The sequence below is a fragment of the Hyperolius riggenbachi genome, chromosome 1 (genome assembly GCF_040937935.1).
Source record: "Hyperolius riggenbachi isolate aHypRig1 chromosome 1, aHypRig1.pri, whole genome shotgun sequence".
Taxonomy (NCBI): domain Eukaryota; kingdom Metazoa; phylum Chordata; class Amphibia; order Anura; family Hyperoliidae; genus Hyperolius; species Hyperolius riggenbachi.
Genome location: NC_090646.1, coordinates 519,096,499 through 519,115,618, shown reverse-complemented (window position 1 = coordinate 519,115,618; position 19,120 = coordinate 519,096,499). Strand labels below are relative to the sequence as shown.

At 43.1% G+C, this 19,120-nt stretch overlaps 1 protein-coding gene across 7 annotated transcripts in view; it reads right to left on the bottom strand.

Moving 5' to 3' along the window:
- Positions 1–19,120, bottom strand: part of CAMKK2 (calcium/calmodulin dependent protein kinase kinase 2) — a 130,496-nt gene that overhangs the window by 6,744 nt on the left and 104,632 nt on the right. For all 7 annotated transcript variants that reach the window (XM_068245148.1, XM_068245139.1, XM_068245159.1 and 4 more), the window contains 4 exons: positions 18,165–18,238; positions 6,661–6,748; positions 4,110–4,238; positions 2,249–2,349 (listed from right to left, as the gene is read on the bottom strand). In XM_068245148.1, the coding sequence (XP_068101249.1) occupies positions 2,249–2,349; positions 4,110–4,238; positions 6,661–6,748; positions 18,165–18,238 (392 nt within the window). The remainder of the gene's footprint in view (positions 1–2,248; positions 2,350–4,109; positions 4,239–6,660; positions 6,749–18,164; positions 18,239–19,120) is intronic.

Sequence of the window (19,120 nt, the reverse complement as noted above, 5' to 3'; positions counted from 1 at the left end):
GCAGGATGTGTACCACAGGGCTATTCTTAGAGTATTGTACTTTATGGAAAACTTATACACAATGTTTGATGATAATTTTAACACCTTAAAGCAAGGCCGCCTTCAGGGCATCACAGGTGGGGGGGGGGGGGGGGGGGGACTGCTGTATGAGGCTCAAGTGAATATGGGGCCTGGCCACACATGGGCCAGAGATGCAGTCTGTGCCTATCCTTCTGGTTGCCCATTAATGTGGAGAGAAGTGCCGGAAGGGTCATCCAGGAGTTACCTTAGTCAGCTAGTGAATAAAGTAAACCTGACAAATGGTAGAAAAAGATTTTTACTTACATGGGAATTTTCCAGCCCCTATAGTCCCTCAGTTCCCTCGATATTCTTCCGGTCGCATCAGTTGTGCTTCTGTGAAGTCTGCACAATCCAATTTGGTTGCCGGGCACTGCGCATGCATTGTTCTGGGCCACACACATCCTCCATCGTGCGCCCATAGAGCACGTTCCCAAGGAGCGTTCTGAGCAAGTGCAGTTACACTTAGTGAACTGAGCATACGCAGAACGCTCTGAGCCATGGGAGTGTGAAAAGTGGACACATGGATGTTAAGCTGGCCACTAACGGTCCAATTTCTAGCGAAAAATCGTTTGAGCAATCAGAAATTTTGATCGGACGAAAAATCGTTCACTACACCATCAACTAACCAGCTTCCTATCTATCACGACCACCAAGAAAATCCAAATTTTCGTTCGACGAAAATTCATTCGGGAGACATTTTTTCACTCATTCATAATCGATTGTGTCCACCAATGGAGATTATTTACAACCAATCCGATCAGAATTTCTGATCGCTCAAACGATTTTTCGCTAGAAATTGGACCGTTAGTGGCCAGCTTTAGTGTGTTCAGGCCTTCAAAGATTGTGATTTGCCATATGTGGGCAGAGGGGAGTGAGGGGGGCCCAGTAGGTGTGCCCAGTATGGGGCCCAAACAAATTAGATATTTACCTAAATCAATGCTCTGGCGCCCCCCTCGCTGAGCACGGCCCCCTTGAAGATTGGCGACAAGGCATTGTCGCCAATCATATCAGGGCCAAGCGCCTCCTCTTCCATCACACCTGCACATGCGCAGTAAGCCGTAGCCGCTCATGTACAAGTTGCTCTGTGCTAATGTGCAGATTATGGGGGGACATCTGAGCACAAAGGGAAGCCTCAATAGAATCCTGAGGGTTCTCTCTCTTTAGGTAAATAACTCTTTTTGAACCCGAGCTTTAGCTAGGGTTCCCGTTAAAGGGCATTGCTTATTAGCATAACAAAAAAGGTCTAAGTAGCATAAGAATGATATGGTAGATGTTGTTAATGTGCTAATTCTGCTGTAATTGCTTCAGATTTGGTCTGTATCTTCTAGATTTTCATGACAATAAAAGCCCAGACTGTGCATAAACAGTATAATGTTTTTCTATACACAACCCACATAAATATTATAGGGAGGGTTTGTTATCTGGCATGATGGTGTTGATTCACTATAACAAACAGCGTGCCTTGTCAGAGTTAACACGTCTTTTCAGAGTTAACATGCCTTATCAGAGTAGCATAGCAAGCGCTACGAAATGATGCCTGCTAATTGGCAATGAGGAGAGCTCCACTTGTCCTTCCCTGAGCCCCTGCTGGTCCAATCACTTTAAAGGGCATTATCTCCGCACTTTGTTTGGCCTAATAGGCTGCCTGTCAAGTTTCCGGTCAAGTGACAGGCAGCCTATTGGGCCAATCAAAGTGTGGGGATGATGCCCTTTAAAGTGATTGGCCCCGCAGGGGCTCAGGGAAGGACGAGTGGAGCTCTCCTTATTGTCAATTTGTCGAAACTCCAGAGCCTTCATAAAGTGCAGGCTAAAAGTACCTATCAAGGTTGAATTCTACCAGATAGGTAAATAGCCAGAGCCCAAATTATAAAAAAAAATCAGTGCAATAGCTGGACCCCAAATTACACGGGGAACAAAAAAAAAAAAATCAAAAAAAAAAAAAATCACCTGCACTGTTTTTTTCATGTATGCTGAATTCTAACCAAAAATAAAGGTCACCATAAAATGGTGAAGTATTCACTAAAGGGCCCCCCATGTAATTTTGTAGCCAGCTAAATATATGCATGGATGGAATTCTACAGTGGTCGCCATTTTAGGATTTGGGGTGGTCTCATTATTGTAAACACAGCAGGTGTCATTTGTACAAAGCTGTAGAACGACAAGACGTGAAATGAGTATAAGGACTTACGTTTGCAGAGTTCCAGGTGATGACAAAGACCGCTCATCTTTTCTGCTGCCTTCAAAAGGATTCCCAAAGGAGCGCTTCCGAAGCATGGTTTTCACTAGTATCTGAGAGGATGTGAGAGACTCACATTAATACTGAAACCTCCTGGCAGTGGGGTCAGAGGGCAGTGGAACTTTGCCACCCAATATGACTCTACAAACAGAACATCTTAGCTCTATGTCCAGCTCTTAAAGTGAGTCTGTGTCCAACTGCCTATGGAGCAAGAGTCAGGACCAAGTCATAAATTGTGCTGCCCCACTAAGCTGCTTTCACTGGCCAACTCTCATCATCATACTCCTGACCGTATCTGTGGACACCAGTGTAGTAAGCAGGAAGAAGCTGCTGTGGGAGGAAGGGGAGGGCACAATTTACATATCAGGCCTGAGCCTCACTACATAAACAGTTGTACACAGGCACTATTTGAATACCAAATGGACAATAAATAATGAAGCCTGCATAACCATGCTGCAGAGATTCTGATTCTTGAACCTATCGGTGCTGATCCTTACTATACTTATTATCTTGGTGTAATGTATTTAGCACTACATGAAGTAGTGGCCAACGTGTCCCACCACACTGGATCAGGTGATTTAGGCACCGAGTAGACGGGTGTGCACAAAGTATCAGCGGTGAGTTGGGTGCACGATGCTGTACAAGTAACCAACTGGATACTGGGTAGGGAAGGAATAGAGACGCCTATCGTCTATTTTGCAGATGATTGGCTACAATAGTGGTTGTTTGGCACTAGAGGGGATAGTGTTAGGGACTTGGAGGGGGGTTAGTTTGTGTGTGTGTGTGTGTGTGTGTGTGTGTGTGTGTGTGTGTGTGTGTGTGTGTGTGTGGGGGACCATTGTAGCCCCTCACACACCCCAATGAGTTCTTGTTCACCATGAGCTTTTTGGTTAGTCTGTACCTCATTACCAAGTTAATCCTCTTACAGACACAACACAGTTGACTTTACTCTCCAAACCATACTACCAAGTGAGATCATTTATGCAGAAGATACCAGCACTTAGCGCTATATAAATGCATAATAATAAACTGTCCCCAAAATTGTTTCATGTTCACACTCTCTGACAAGGTGTAAAACATCGCCTGTAGTAGATTTTTCCGTGAATCAGAAGATCAAATAAGTAAATGCTATATAACTGCAGAGGTGTAGCAGAGGTGTAGCATGCTTGGTGTATAAACATTAAATTAATCAATATGTAGAAGCCTCGCCTGGCTTAATGCATTTAGTAAGAACTGCACTCCATTACTTATACCATTGTTACATTTATCATTTTCGTACTTAACCTCCCTGGCGGTAACCCTGAGTCAGGCTCGGGGTGGAAAAAAGCAGTAAGGAGCTGTAACCCTGACTCGATCCAGGTGCCAGCAGCCATTCTCCTTCCTGTCTTCAGAGGCTCTGCACCCCTTTGGTGAGATTGCCGTCTGTCGTCATGACGTCAGAAAGCAATTGCACTACAAGGTTACAGCGCCACCTAGATGACGGAGGGAGATATGCAGCGCTGGATCCCAGGGAGGTGAGTAAATGCTGGGCTGCCGCAGATCTCTCTGTGGCGTGCTTCGCCCCCGACCCCCCCCCCCATTTTAGGTTCTAAAAGCATGCTAAAAAAATTGCACCACTATTAGACCATAAAATCTGGAAATAATCAAACCGCCAGGGAGATTAATGTTTATTTTTGCCCAGGATTGATCTTTATGCAATGAAAAATTGAAATACAGAATACATATCAGTAGCTCTATTTCTCAGAATATCACTGATATAAATGGCAGCCTGTGCACACCGGAGCATCTGTAAAGAGGTCAGCAATAAACCTACCACTGTAGCCAAGCTAGGAATGTGCTTGACAGAGTTCTCCACTTCCTCTTCAGTGACCTCTATGAGAGTGCAGTTCTCATCTTCGCTTGGCAAAGGTTCAGCGCCGTGCTTGGTGACCCATGGGTGTACCTTACAAATTTAAAGTACGAAAGGAAGGGTAATTAAAATAATGGAAATAAAAATCTTAATGGTTGACAAGAAAATACCAAAGAACAGAAATATAGGCCCTTATAGGCACTTAAAGTGTACCTGAGACGAGGGGGGACTTAAAGTTTTAAACATACCTGGGGCTTCCTCCAGTCCCCTCCGCGCAGATCACGCCTACGCCGCCATCTAAATCCTCCTAGATGTTCTGGTAGCCCTGTTCTCTGAGGCCAGTCAGCACAGGCGCAGTGCGCTCTCTCATCTCGCTCCAGCACCTGGCTACGGGAGCAGGGTGGGCATGCGTGGCCTGGCCAAGGAGAATGGAAGTGTTCCCAGAGTATCTAGGAGGCTTTAGACGCCGGCGTGTGGACGATCTGCGTGGTAGGGGCTGGAGGAAGCCCCAGGTATGTTTTAAACGTTTAGTCCCCTCATCTCAGGTACACTTTAAGTGATATTTACTCCTTTATATTTACCGGTATTCAGTTTGGCACTAAAAATTTATTTTTGTAATTATTTTTTTTCCCAATCAGAAAAAGAATAAATATCACAAATTAAAATGTGAAGATGGTGCCATAGCAGTTTAATTATCAGTCAGCTAGTCTGGGGACTTTGTTCAACTAATACTTAACCAATATGTTGATTAATCAACTCTCGGAATGATTTCCAGATGGGTAAAGGTGAAGGAAAATCCATACCAACATTTATAGCGTCCCTTCCATCCAGGCTTGCAAGTTTCTGTCACATTACATGTGCTACTTCCTGTCACATCCACATGCTTGCAGTGGAACAAGCACAAACAACATTTACTAGCACTTTGTATTGTTAAAGGCACCCTGAGCTCTCCATAAAAATGCAGTATGGACTTACCTGGAGCTTGCTATGCGTAATGACACATAGCATGTGTGGCTCGGGCGACTTCAGGCTGAAGTAGCTGAATGATTGAGCCACCAGCGGGACCAAGAGAGAAGCTAGGAGGACGCAGGCTGACCTTGCGGGCTATGGTGGGCTAAAGGAAGCCCCAGGTAAGTCCTTATTGCATTTTTACAGAGAGCTTAGGGTCCCTTTAAACAAAACCTCAGTTATCTAGACTGCTCTGCTGCAGTATTCACTGTGGGTTTTAGAGCAATTCAGGCGCTTGATTGGAACCTAGATTGGATTGGAAGTGAATATCTGCCCTTGCATGCTAGGCCTTAGATACTCCGTTACTAGAGATGGTCAATGAGAGGCTATTTTTTTCTGACTTTACATGCAAATGTAATGCAAACTGTATCCAGCCAATTAAATAAGCTTCTTGTCAATTTGGATTTGCCAAAACCCAAGCTGTGTACAATTTGAATTTAAATTGCATGCAAGTTGGGAAGAAAAGACCATCTCATTGACCAGCTCTACCGATTACTACAATAACCGTGTACCACTCTTGTTGGGGGAGAGCCCCTTGTACTTCATATTAAGACAATAATGCGCTGCCTGGGGGGAGGGGAAGACTGTAGACCCACCAGCGATGGTCAATGAGATGCAAATAATTCTGAGAATGCAGAATTATGCAAATGTATGCACAAATGTAAAAGGACTAATGCAATACCATCCAGAAGTCATTTGATTGGTCCATTATCAAGATGCATCTCATTGACCATCCCTAGTACTCGCCTGCTTTTTGGAGACTACCTGCTAATGTGGGCTACAATTATTCCAGGGGCACAGACTCAACCTCATTCCTTGGGGAATATCAGGAGCAATCCATTTCTTTTCTTCATTTGTTTAATGTATATTGTAGTGTTAAGGTGGCCACTAATGATACAATTTGCTGAACGATCAATTACAAAAACGATTCTTCGTATGAACACGCGTAAAATGATCGTTTGGGACCGCTAATGAACTAAAATCTCCAAACCAATCTGATCAAATTAATGAAATCAATCCAAAATCCAGTTCAATCTGATCGGACTTGTTAGGAGATTTTTGTCCATTAGTGGTCCCAAACGATCATTTACGATCGTTCATACGAAGAATCGTCCTTAATCGAGTTATATCAGTTGTTGCAATTAAAGTAGATTTCCAGCAAAAAATTAATAATTCCCAGAAGAGAGAAGACATAAAACAGTCCCCTTCCTTGCCTAACTATATATACAGCTCGAGGGGGGCTTGTTGAATCAGACCCGTGGACTGTCACTGTATCGGCTGCTCTGTATGTGCTCATATTTAATGGACTACCAGTAAAGAGCTGTATTTACATGGCAGTGTCGGCCTGTTATACGGATTTCTACTTTAAAACTACACATTTCCCTGCCATTCACAGGCAATGCACATGGTCCGAACTACACTGGCTTCCATGGCTGTGTGCAAGGCTACCAGCATAGGTAGAGATCTATTTCCACATGATACAGCATATTACTGACATCTAATTTACCTTTATGTCAGGCACAGAAATTCTAGATTCTGGGTTCTTATCCAGCATCTTCAGAATTAGATCCTTTAGGTCGTCTGAAATTTCTGGCCTGTGTAAATAAACGAGGAAGAGAAAACCTATAAGCAGCCATATTCTTACAGCTACTGCACAACAGACTAAACTATCAATCTTCGATAACAGCAGCTTAAGAAGCAGCTTTTAGGCTTAGGGATGATTTATAAACACTGGAGACCAGAAAAGCATTTGTTTTCATCTCTACCCATTAGCCAGAGACTGGCTTTTTTCAATTACAGGAACTGCTCCATGTGACTTCCATTATACTCTGTACAGCGCTGCAGAAGATGTCGGCGCTATATAAATACTAAATGTGTGTGTGTAGGTTTTGTTTTTCATGCAAAAGCTATCTCTACCCTACTTATAATAATTTTGTAAAATTATTATTTAGTATTTATATAGCATCAACATCTTCCGCAGCGCTGTACAGAGTATAATGGAAGTCACATTGAACAGTTCCAGTAATAGAAAAAAGCCAGTCACTGCCTAATGAGAAGAGATGAAAACAAAATGTGCTGAATTATTCTGCAGGATGTCAGGGTTTTTTTGTTTGTTTTTTTGCGTGCGAAAAACGCATTCAAGTGGGAATTAGCCCACTGATTATCATGAGTTTCAAAACACACATGAAAATAGACAAGTGTGACTGGCCTTTCAGAGCTTGGGATTCCCATCACCATCACTAGTAGTGACACATGCACATTAATAGAAGTAATGCAGATGGGAATACGGGAAACACACTGCATGGTTTCTCTGTACAGTCATATAATATACAAGCAAGGAGTCTATTAGACCACTAACCTATGCATGATCAAAAGTGTCTGCTTCCTCTAAAGACTGGGGTGTGTTTCAGGGTAGGGAGGACAAATGTTCTAGATGTCTAAGTGAGTTTGGGATATTTTTTATAGGACGTTGTCGTGTTCGCATCTGTGAGCAGGTTTGTAGGGTGCTAAGCAAAGTCTCTGAGACACCGATCATTATGGATCCAAATCTGCTCCTGCTGGGTTGATCGTTGCCAGAAGGGGAAGAGTAATACTCTGCAATGTACTGTTTTTTTATGCATCATTTCTGTGGTATACAGTTTTTGTTTCACCACTGAGGGGTTTTACCCCTTGAGCACCAGAGCAATTTTCACCGTTCAGCGCTCCTTCCATTCATTCGTCTATAACTTTATCATTAAAGTCAGCGCAGGTCTATAGTAATACAGCTTTCATCATTTTTTGGTATACAGGATCTTCGAACAAAAGGGTAAAGAAGCAAGGCTTACCAGATTCCAACAACCCACATTATAAGGTTGTAAACGAGTTTGAAACCACTCCCACTTTTTAATTCAAAAATGTTATAAAGTTGGTGCTGGCCGCCTGGTCGCCTTTCTCCCCTGATGACGCAAGATTGCGAAACCGGTCGGGAAGGCGACAGGCGGCACCATTTTATTTGAGGTCTTCTATTGACCATTTTATGCGCGCTACTTTTTCGGGGTTCCCAGTGCACGGGCCCCGTATGTGAGTTTTCCTTTATCCTTGTTTTTAATTGTTTTACTTGTTATGTAATAAAGACGGTTTACACTTAGATGTGCCGTACATCTCTTTCATGTCACTATCCTACTGGACTCCCCTTTGGTGAGTCTCTGCGATCTCAGGATATCAGGATATCTACTATATTCCGGAGGAATCTGTAGTGTGCAACATCGCTGGTGAAACGACACCATTTGAAAGTTCTGCGGACCACCTATCAAACTCGTTTACAACCTTATAATGTGGGTTGTTGGAATCTGGTAAGCCTTGCTTCTTTACCCTTTTGTTCGAAGATCCTGTATACCAAAAAATGATGAAAACTGTATTACTATAGACCCGCGCTGACTTTATATATTCATTGCTTGTGTGGACTTTTGGACATTGTCCTTCTCGGCTGCGGTCGCCTTCTGCCTTGGCGCTGACACTTGTTTTTTTATAACTTTATCATTACTTATCGCAATGAAATGAACTATATCTTGTTTTTTTCACCACCAATTAGGCTTTCTTTAGGTGGGACATTATGCCAAGAATTATTTTAGTTTACAAAAGGTCTTTATTAGAATAAAGTCATCAACAGAGCATAGTACAATATAAAACTTTTGAAATAACTGAATTATAAGCAACAGTAGCTTACAGTATAATTAGATGACGATATAACAGTAAAACAGACAAAACCACTAACAATTTTGCTCCATAGTACAAAAAGGCACTTATTAAGTAAGACATTGCCGAAACATTGGCTCTCAATACATCACATATAAAATCAAGCAGGAGAAGAGTTGGACCTATATTCCAACCAGGTCGACCACCTATTTTGAAAGTTATCATAAGATGAGGAGATGACGCTAGCTAATCTATCAGATTCCATAATAAGATTCAGTCTTTGTTCAAATAATGAAAAAGGTAAAGTATGTTGCTTCCAATTATAAGCGATAACCCATTGGGCGGCTAACAGGCAAGCACTATATAGCCGTCTGAAGGTCTTAGGGATAGTAGGAGCATTAGCATATAACAAGGCTTGGGCCGGAGAGTTAGAGACCGTTATTTGAGTAATATTATGAAACAAGGTCCAAATTTCAGCCCAGAAGGATTGAGCAATCGTACAATCCCAAAAAATATGAGTTAATGTACCCCTCCAGCCACAACCTCTAAAACACAATGGAGAATGAGTGGGAAAGATCTTGTGAAGTTTAACCGGTGTATTGTACCATCTCATCATCAGTTTAAAAGCTGTTTCTCTTAAGCAGGGGGATGGGGAGGATTTTAATATTCTATCATAAATGAGCATCCATTGGTTTTCAGTAAGGGTAATCCCCAATTCCCCCTCCCAATCCAATATATATTTAGGCTTGGCTTCAATACCGGCTGTGATCAAATCCTCATAAATAGAGGAGATAAGTCCCTTACTTAGGGCATCCCCTCTACATAATCTATCATAGAGTGACGGGGCCAAGAATTATTTTATTCTAAATGTGTTTTAATGGGAAAATAGGAAAAAATGTGGGAAAAAAATGTATTATTTTTCAGTTTTCGGCTATTATAGTTTTTAAATAATGCATGCTACTGTAATTAAAACCCATGAAATTTGCCCATTTGTCCTGGTTATAAAACCGTTTAAATTATGTCCCTATCACAATGTTTGGCACCAATATTTTATTTGGAAATAAAGGTGCATTTTTTTCAGTTTTGCGTCCATCCCTAATTACAAGCCCATAGTTTATAAAGTAACAGTGTTATACCCTCTTGACATAAATATTTAAAAAGTTCAGTCCCTAAGGTAAATATTTATATATTTTTTTTAATTGTAAGTTTTTTTTTTTTTTTAATTACAAAAAAAATAATAATTGGGAAGTGTGGGAGGTAATGAGTTAATTTTTTGTGTAAACCTAATGTATTTGAATATGAAAAATGCTTTAGGGTGTAGTTTTACTATTTGGCCACAAGATGGCCACAGTAACTTTTTGTTTATGCGACCTCCAAGCGTCGGAAGGACGCTTGCAGGAAGTGCCATGAGGCTGGGAAACTTTTTTTCTTTACAAAGATCGCGCTGCTTCTCGTTGAAGCAGCAGATCATTGCGGGGCTTAGATCAACGAATGGGAACGGTTTTTCCTGTTCATTGATCTCCGGGCGAGTGGGCGGCGGCGTGCACGAGCGGGTGCGTGCGCACAAGGCAGCGGGAGTGCAGGAGGTGCGGATATCGGGGGTGAAAGGATGGAAAAAGGGACGGAGATATCCGTATAGCTGGGGGTAAAGTGGTTAACATAAAAAGGTACAATACAAAAAAGTAGTAACCCCTCCCTCACCCCCAGTCCCTCCCAAGTAGTCTTCCAAATTCATGGGCATAGCCCAACATTAATCAACAATAAAATTGGATTAAAGGTGGTTCAAACAAAATACATCATAGTATAATTACATAGTAGTATAGTAATCATAAGAAAGTTAGATACAGGAAAATTACCTATCAATTTTAAATAAAGATAACCAGCAGGTCCAGATTTTATATAATTTCTTTTTTGATCCCCTATTTTCATATTCGCGCTTATACGTTGGCATATCAGCATGAACAGATTGAATAAGATCATTTAAGGTAGGGGCATTAGTATTTTTCCATCTGAGTGCAATCTGTGTTCTAGCATAAAAAAAGAAGTAGTCTAGCTAAAATTAGCTTCCGTTCAGAGAGGGACTTAGTACTGAAAATGCTAAGTAGTAAACTCTTCGAGGTGGAGGGGACAGAGGGACCCACAAGGTCAGTTAGTAAACCATGTACTTCTTCCCAGTAAAGTTGAATTCCAGGACATGACCAAAATCAGGACCGTTCCTAGGGTCCTTGGAGATCGGGGGCACCTGTGGACACTAGATGGGGAGTATATGTTGCGGCAAAAAAACGGCCGTGGCCATGCAGTGAGTAGGCATGGCCTTGGGTGGGACCAAATGTACATGAACTTAGCAGCGGTGTAAACTACAGATAACGGGCCTGCCCATCGAAATATTGGATGGAGCCCCCTGCCCTTTATTTAGATAATTTACAATATAGGCATAGATCAAAGATGTATACGCACATACAATTTTGATTGGTCAATCACTGACCAATTTTACCACCCCCATGCAATAAGTGGACCAACAGACAATGATGAATTTGATGAACAGAGCTAAAATTGGCTAATCAAAATGGCATGTGTGTACCAGGCTTTACAGTGAATACTGTACATACTGAAAGTAGCAGGGATCAGCATACAATATAGCTGGTTTACAATCAGTAAAGGCACAGAGTAACACCTTATACTGTACACACTGGAGGTAGATCAACACACAGTGCAGGCACTAGAGAACAGCTTATACTGTACATTCTGTAGGCAGCAGAGATCAGCACACTGCAGCTAGCTCACCGAAAAATATGAGGGTTACGTTGTGCGGCCATGGACCAGAATGTGGGTGTGGTCACGGGTGGAGACACATTTACATGAACTTAGCAATGGCCCCCTAAAATAAGGCTAGCGACGCTGCTGACCATTAGATTAGGACAGTGGTGGCGAACCTTTTGGAGGCTGAGTGCCCAAACTGCAACCTAAAAGTCACTTATCTGTCGCAAAGTGGCAACAGCAATTTAAACTAAATACTGTACAAACGTTTTAACTCATACATGAACATTATGGAAAATCCAAGTTGAAAATAAACTGTGAAGATAATAATTTCATCCATCCTACTCCTGAAAAAAATGTTTTCATTTTTTTTTTTTTTTTTAGAACCACCCAGTTTTTTCTGTTTTAAAAAGCTAAAAAGTAGGTTTAATACTATTGTCTCATATGATGATGATTCAGCTTTTCCCATAATCTCGCAGTTAGAAATCATCTGACCCCCAACAAGACAAATTCAGCAGTCATGAGGCACATAGACAGCGTTTCACATAAATAGGCAGAATGCCCCCTTAATATGGTAGACACCTCTCACCTGGCTTCTGAATTCTCCTCTACTGGCTGCTGTGCCTGGCAATACTGTTTTTGGCTGGATTGGGGATGATGTGTGGGCTGAAAGGCCTGGCAGTGATGCGGTGGCCTGGCTGGCGGTGATGCTGTGGCTGGGTTGGCTGGTGGTGATGCTGTGGCCGATGCTGTGGCTGGGTTGGCTGGTGGTGATGCTGTGGCCGATGCTGTGGCTGGCGGTAATGCTGGGCTGTGCTTGGCTGGTTGAAGTAAATGCTGGCCTGACTGGTGGTGATGCGATGGCCTTTTTGACAGTGATTCTGGGCTGGTTGGCTGGTGGTAATGCTGGGCTGGCTGGCCTGGATAGTTTAGGTAGTGACAGGTGCCCCCTAGTCAAAGTAGCGCCAGGGGTCCCCCAGTTTAGGTAGTGAGCGCCAGGGGTCCCCCAGTTTAGGTAGTGAGTGACAGGCGCCCCCCAGATTAGGTAGTGAGTGACAGGCGCCCCCCAGGTTAGGTAGTGAGTGACAGGCGCCCCCCAGGTTAGGTAGTGAGTGACAGGCGCCCCCAGGTTAGGTAGTGAGTGAAAGGCGCCCCCCAGGTTAGGTAGTGAGTGACAGGCGCCCCCCAGGTTAGGTAGTGAGTGACAGGCGCCCCCCAGGTTAGGTAGTGAGTGACAGGCGCCCCAAAGGTTAGGTAGTGAGTGACAGGTGCCCCCCAAAATAGGTAGTGAGTGACACGGACCCCCCAGGTTAGGTAGTGAGTGACAGTGACCCCCAGGCTAGGTAGTGAGTGACAGGCACCCCCTAGGTTAGGTAGTGAGCGACAGGCCCCCACCAGGTTATGTAGTGCGCCCCCCAGGTTAGGTAGTGAGTGACAGTGACCCCCAGGCTAGGTAGTGAGTGACAGGCACCCCCTAGGTTAGGTAGTGAGCGACAGGCCCCCACCGGGTTATGTAGTGCGCCCCCCAGGTTAGGTAGTGAGTGACAGGGACCCCCCAGGTTAGGTAGTGAGTGACAGGCACCTCCCAGGTTTGGTAGTGAGTGACAGGCGACTCCCAGGTTGGGTAGTGAGTGACAGGCAACCCCCAGGTTAGGTAGTGAGTGACAGGCGTCCCCAAGGTTAGGTAGTGACAGGTGCCCCTCACCTCCCAGCAGCAGCAGCCCAGCGTCAGACCTCAGTGTTAGCCGGCGACCCGACCAGTTAGAGCGGGTGCACACAGACACACCACTGTATATGCGGAAGTGATGTCACTTCCGCGGGGAGTGGGTTTTGGAGGGGGGCAGCGGCGGCCGAAGGGAGCACCGGGTACCCCTGCAAATAGATTGGGGTCACCCGCGGACATGTTGGGGGCACAGGGCCCCCTAAAATAGGGCTAGCGACGCTGCTGACCAAAATATATGAATAAAAGAAGCAGCAGAATCGCCACATCTCCAACATTTATCTTGATGGCTAGAGCCAATTTTGGAAAGTTTATATGAAGTGTGGCAAGCTTGATATAAGTATTTGAGTGCTGATAACTTATGGCGGGCTGCTATTGGGGTAGAAATAAGGAAGGGAATAGCTTCCGCCCCTTCACCTCAGTGAGATCCACCAGGTCTCTCTTCCACAACAGGTAGGGCTTTTGCTTGATGCGATTATTTGCCGTAATAAGGGCATTATAGAGGAGGTAAATGAGGCCCGAGTGGCCCGATTGGACCGAGTGACTCAGAATATCTTCAATTGGGTAAGAAGGCATAATCAATCTCTGAGAGCCAAATTGTGTCTGGAAAGCATGACATATTTGAAGATATCTAAAATACATTGAATTTGGTAAGGAGAATTAGCTTTTAAGGGTATTAAACTGTTTGATCTCATTTCCCTCAGCTAAGTCCCTCAACTTCACTTTGCCTTTTTCAACCCAGATTGACGGATCAGGGACAGTAAGGAATTTTTTAAGTTTCATATTATTCCAAAGAGGGATGAAGGGTAACCATTCTTCATTACTGGAGAGAAAGCTGACTGCCTCATCCCACACTCGGACAGTAGTGGTCATGGGTAGAGTGATAGAGGAGCAAGCTTTCAGTCCCCGAAAGGGTAGACTAGCTAGAGCTAGTGGGAAGCCAATGATTGCTGCCTAAAGGGCAGAGGCTGGGTTTTAGGGGGATTGTTCAAACCACCAGTATATCGTGGGGAGGACAGCTGCCCAATAATAGAATTTCAGTTTGGGAAGAGCAATTCCTCCCTGATCACCTGGAAGCTGCAAGCTGGACAAAGCAATCCATGGGGATGAGTTATTCCCAATAAAGGAGGTGAACATTGCATCAAGTGTGGTAAATAATTTGGCAGGTAATGTAACAGGGGTATGTCTAAAAACAAACGAACTTAGGCAGGATGCACATTTTAAGGGATAGTGGTAGGGTGGCCCAGGCTCTTAGCTTATCTTTAACACGTGTGAGTAGGGGTTCTATATTAATAGTATAGAAGGCTTGGACACATGGGGTAATTAATATACCGAGATATTTTATTTGGCTGACAATTTGTAATGGGATATTGCATGTGGCAGACGTGATGGAAGGCTCAATGGACATAAGAAGTGAGTGCCAGTTTATGACTAAGCCTGAGTAGGTACCAAAGGTATTGACTGAGGCAAGAGCAGAAGTGAGGGAAGGCTGAAGATCTGCTAAATAAAGTAGCAGATCATCTGTGTATAATGACACTATTACTATACTAATTTCATCTAGAGTGTTGATCTGTAGACCAATAATATCCGCCTTGGATCGAAGTATCGCCGCCAGGGTTTCCATTGCCAAGGCAAAAAAGTGCTGGAGATAGGCGGCAGCCCTGGCGCGTGCCCGGACCCAAGGGGAAGAAGTAAGAGACTTAATTGCCCGTTTATACTCTGGCTTTTGGAGAGTGCTATAATGCTTTAATATATGTGATGAATTTAGTACCCACATCAAATTTATTAAAGGATACCCGAACTGACATGTGACATGATGAGATAGACATATGTACAGTGCCTAGCACACAAATAACTATGCTGTGTTCCTTTTTTTCTGTCTCTGTCTGAAAGAGTTAAATATCAGGTATGTAAGTGGCTGACTCAGTCCTGACTCAGACAGGAAGTGACTACAGTGTGACCCTTACTGATAAGAAATTCCAACTATAAAACACTTTTCTAGCAGAAAATTGATTCTGAGAGCAAGAAAGAGGTAAAAAGGGGAATTTCTTATCAGTGAGGGTAACACTGTAGTCACTTCCTGTCTGAGTCAGGACTGAGTCAGCCACTTACATACCTGATATTTAACTCTTTCAGACAGAGAAAAAAAAAAAGGAACACAGCATAGTTATTGGTGCGCTAGGCACTGTACATACACAGGTCTATCTCATCATGTCACATGTCAGTTCGGGTATCCTTTAAGGACTGCCCAGAGATAGGACCACTCAACTGCGTTGAAGGCTTTTTTGGTATCTAAGGACGCGACCACTCTAGATGCATCATATTAAACTGGATCCAGGCACAGGCCCCAACGACTGAAAGGTGGGTTAAATCAGTTATTGCTTTGCTTCAAATATATAAATTCACATATCTCCAAAGGAACCGTGCTGCTAAATTTGACAAGCGTGTGGACCCCTTGGTTCGCATACCTGAACTACTTCACGCCACAGGCTATTTTACCCTTACCACCAAGAGCCATTTCCCCGTGTCAGCGCTCCTCCCATTCATTTGGCAATATCTTTATTACTGCTTATCACACCTAAATGATCTACATCTTTTTATTTTTTTCTTCTTTTTTTTTTTTTTTTTTTTTTACACAAATTAGTCTTCTTGTGGGCAATGCTTGTGTTCAGTAATTACTTTATTTTCTATGCATGTTATGCAGAAAAACAGGGGGGGGGGAATAAAAAATACACAATTTACCCTCTATAGTTATAAGATAAACAATGATTCTGCAGATAAAACCCACACATTTTATTTGCACATTTCTCCCGGTTATTAAAACATTTCAATTATGTCCCTAATACAATGTATGGCGACAGCACATTATTTGGAAATAAAGGTGTATTTTTTTTCTGTCGTGTGTTTTTTGTTCCCATCAATAATTACAAGTCCATAGCTGCCAAAATAACAGAAATATACCCTCTTTACATATGTATTTAAAAAGTTCAGACCCTAAAGTAACTCTTCATTAGCGGTGGGGGGGGGGGGGGGGGGGGGAGGTGGTTGGGTCACTTTTTTTTTTTAAAGTGTGTATGTTTTGTAAGTACAGTGGGTGAACGGGGTATTAAAAAAGTTTTAATAATAATTAGACATATTTGTTGTTTGTTTTTTCTTACTTTAATTGTACTTTTTGGCCAGTAGATGGCGCTAAACACTCATGAAAGTTACCATGAAGTGTTCATTTTAAACTACCAGTTCTACTCTCACTTTGATGAATGAACATGCCTCATTATTTGAGGCATGCATGTTAATTCATTATTGGTACGCCAATTGGCTCGGGGGAACGCTTATTCCACTTCACCCATCCCCCCTCTCTTCCGGCCGCCGGGTACGTGCGCCACTGTGAAATGACAGGATGTGCCTGTGTGTCCTATTTGACGCACACAGGCATAAACTGGACGCACATATAGTTTCAGTTTGTGTGAAAAAGTTAAATATCAAGAGATTGACTATGAATTTAATTGAGCAACTGTAGTCTTTGCTGAATAACTGATTGACACTTTTTGTATGTACATTTGGTTCTGTTGACTGGGAGGAACGCATGGGATGGAGGGTGGAGATTGTTTTGTATATGTTTGTATGAAAATTCAATACACAATATCTGTTTAAAAAAAAAAAAATGCTTCAGTAAAAGTAAAGGTGTACTATTAAAATTGGAAGTCAAAACAGCTCGTCTCCTTCCAGTCTGGGTAACAGATAACATTTTGTAGAGGGAAACATGTAGAAGGAGAGCATTCAAAGTATTTCCAGTCACGTGTACATCACTGTTCACGAAACTTGCTTCATTTTACAGATACTAATACTAATAAGACACTAATATTTCCAGCTTGCATGTAAATGTAACGAAAGGCGCATGAAATTTGGAACTGCGCTAATCAAATGTATTTCCTTCTGATTTAGGCTGGCCCATGTTTAAATACAATTTGCATTAAATCTGCATGCAAGTCTTTTTCATCAACCAACTCTATTCATGTTCTGAAAAAGATGAGGAATGGTGCTGAATTGAGGCGATAATGAGCTCATTTCAGTTCCATCCGAGTTTATCATCTTCTGAAGGCGAGCTCCAGACATGCTTAAGCTGGCCATACACTGGCCCGATTTGCCACCGTTTCGACAGCAGATTCGATCACTGGGATCGAATCTGCTGCCAATCGTTTGCGCTACACGCCGAATTTCGATCCATTTCGTCCGATCCCGTCAATCGCTCCGTGCGGAAAATTACCGTCGATCGCCCGCGGGTAGGGAGCGCGTCGCTAGCGGCGTTCGAGTACCCGACGACCGACGCAATAGAGCCGCATACATTACCTGCTCTGCCGGCACGACTACCCCCAGTCACCGCTGCTCCGTGTCCGCGCTGGTCTCCGGCATGCTTCAGTTCCTTCTGCCCGGCAGGAAGTTTAAACAGTAGAGGGCGCTTTACTGTTTAAACTTCCTGCCGGGCAGGAAGAAGTAAAGCATGCTGGAACTGGAGACCAGAGCGGAGAAGACAGCGGAGACCTGGGGACTGGAGTCGCGCCGGTGGAGCAGGTAATGTATGTTTCAGGCTGAAATCGGTTCACAATCTGTTTGCAGTAAAGGTAGCCATACGATCCCTCTCTGATCAGATTCGATCAGAGAGGGATCTATCTGTTGGTCAAATCTGATGGCAAATCGACCAGTGTATGGCTACCTTTAGACCTATGTGACGTGGGTCTCTGCACTAGTTTCAGTGCTGGATATAAGGTGGAGCATACAGATTAACACAAAATAATGAGTCCTCAGGACCACTAATCAATACTGCGCTGATAACAGTTATTGCATTGAACTGCATCACTTACTGGTCTGGAAACTCCAGTGGCTGGTTTTTTATCTTGCTATGAAGTGATAAAATCCTCTCATCCATAAACGGACACTGAAAACAGGAAGTCAGTAAAAAGTAAGCAATCTGTTCCATAAACCAGACGTACTGTACAAACACAAATGCATGCACTAGCACTTTATGAGTCAGATATAAAATTCATTTTAAAGGGCCAGTACATATACAGGCAATTTTACAAACATCAGAACACCTGTATGGAAACAGCAGTAACTTACTGTAAAGTCAATATGCTGTCAAAAATGACTTTTTAAGTATCCCAAGGTTTTATTTTATATTTGAATATGTACAAAGTAGGTTGAATGTTTTTCTGTCTCTAATCAGTGGCAGCCTATTAAGTGTCCCAGAGTTAGAAAAAGGCCAATAGTTCATGTATTTTATCTTTCTCTGCTGTCAGAAGTTGTATTCTGCCAGGAAAACTTTTATGCCTGTAATTTGCTGATCAGTGATTAGTACTGTATTCCCCGACAAGTAATATACCATAGAAATTTCCATACTTCGAAATTTACTCTTTTAGGCAGCAAAATAAACCAAGTAAAACAGCCAGGTTATTAATATGTTGTGTACTGTACATACACATGTTTATGTCATCATGTCACATGTCCCCCTGGGTGCACTTAAAGGCATATTCCATTATGTACTGTAAAGGCCATAGCAACCAGTTTCAACTTTATTTCAGCCACGTCAGTAAAAGGGAATTCCAAGTGGCTGCTGTATGTTATAGTACACATCACCCTGCTCAATGCCTTGCGCAGTGCATATGTAGTCTGTAAGACAAGTTCCCAATGCTGCATTTCAGCAAACCCCACATCTGAAGATCTATAGGTATATGGGGTACTGCCACTCCAGAGTCCAGACCACTGAGTCTGGATGCAGCAGCCTTTTTGTACACATGGCTGGGCTCCAAAGGGATTCTGA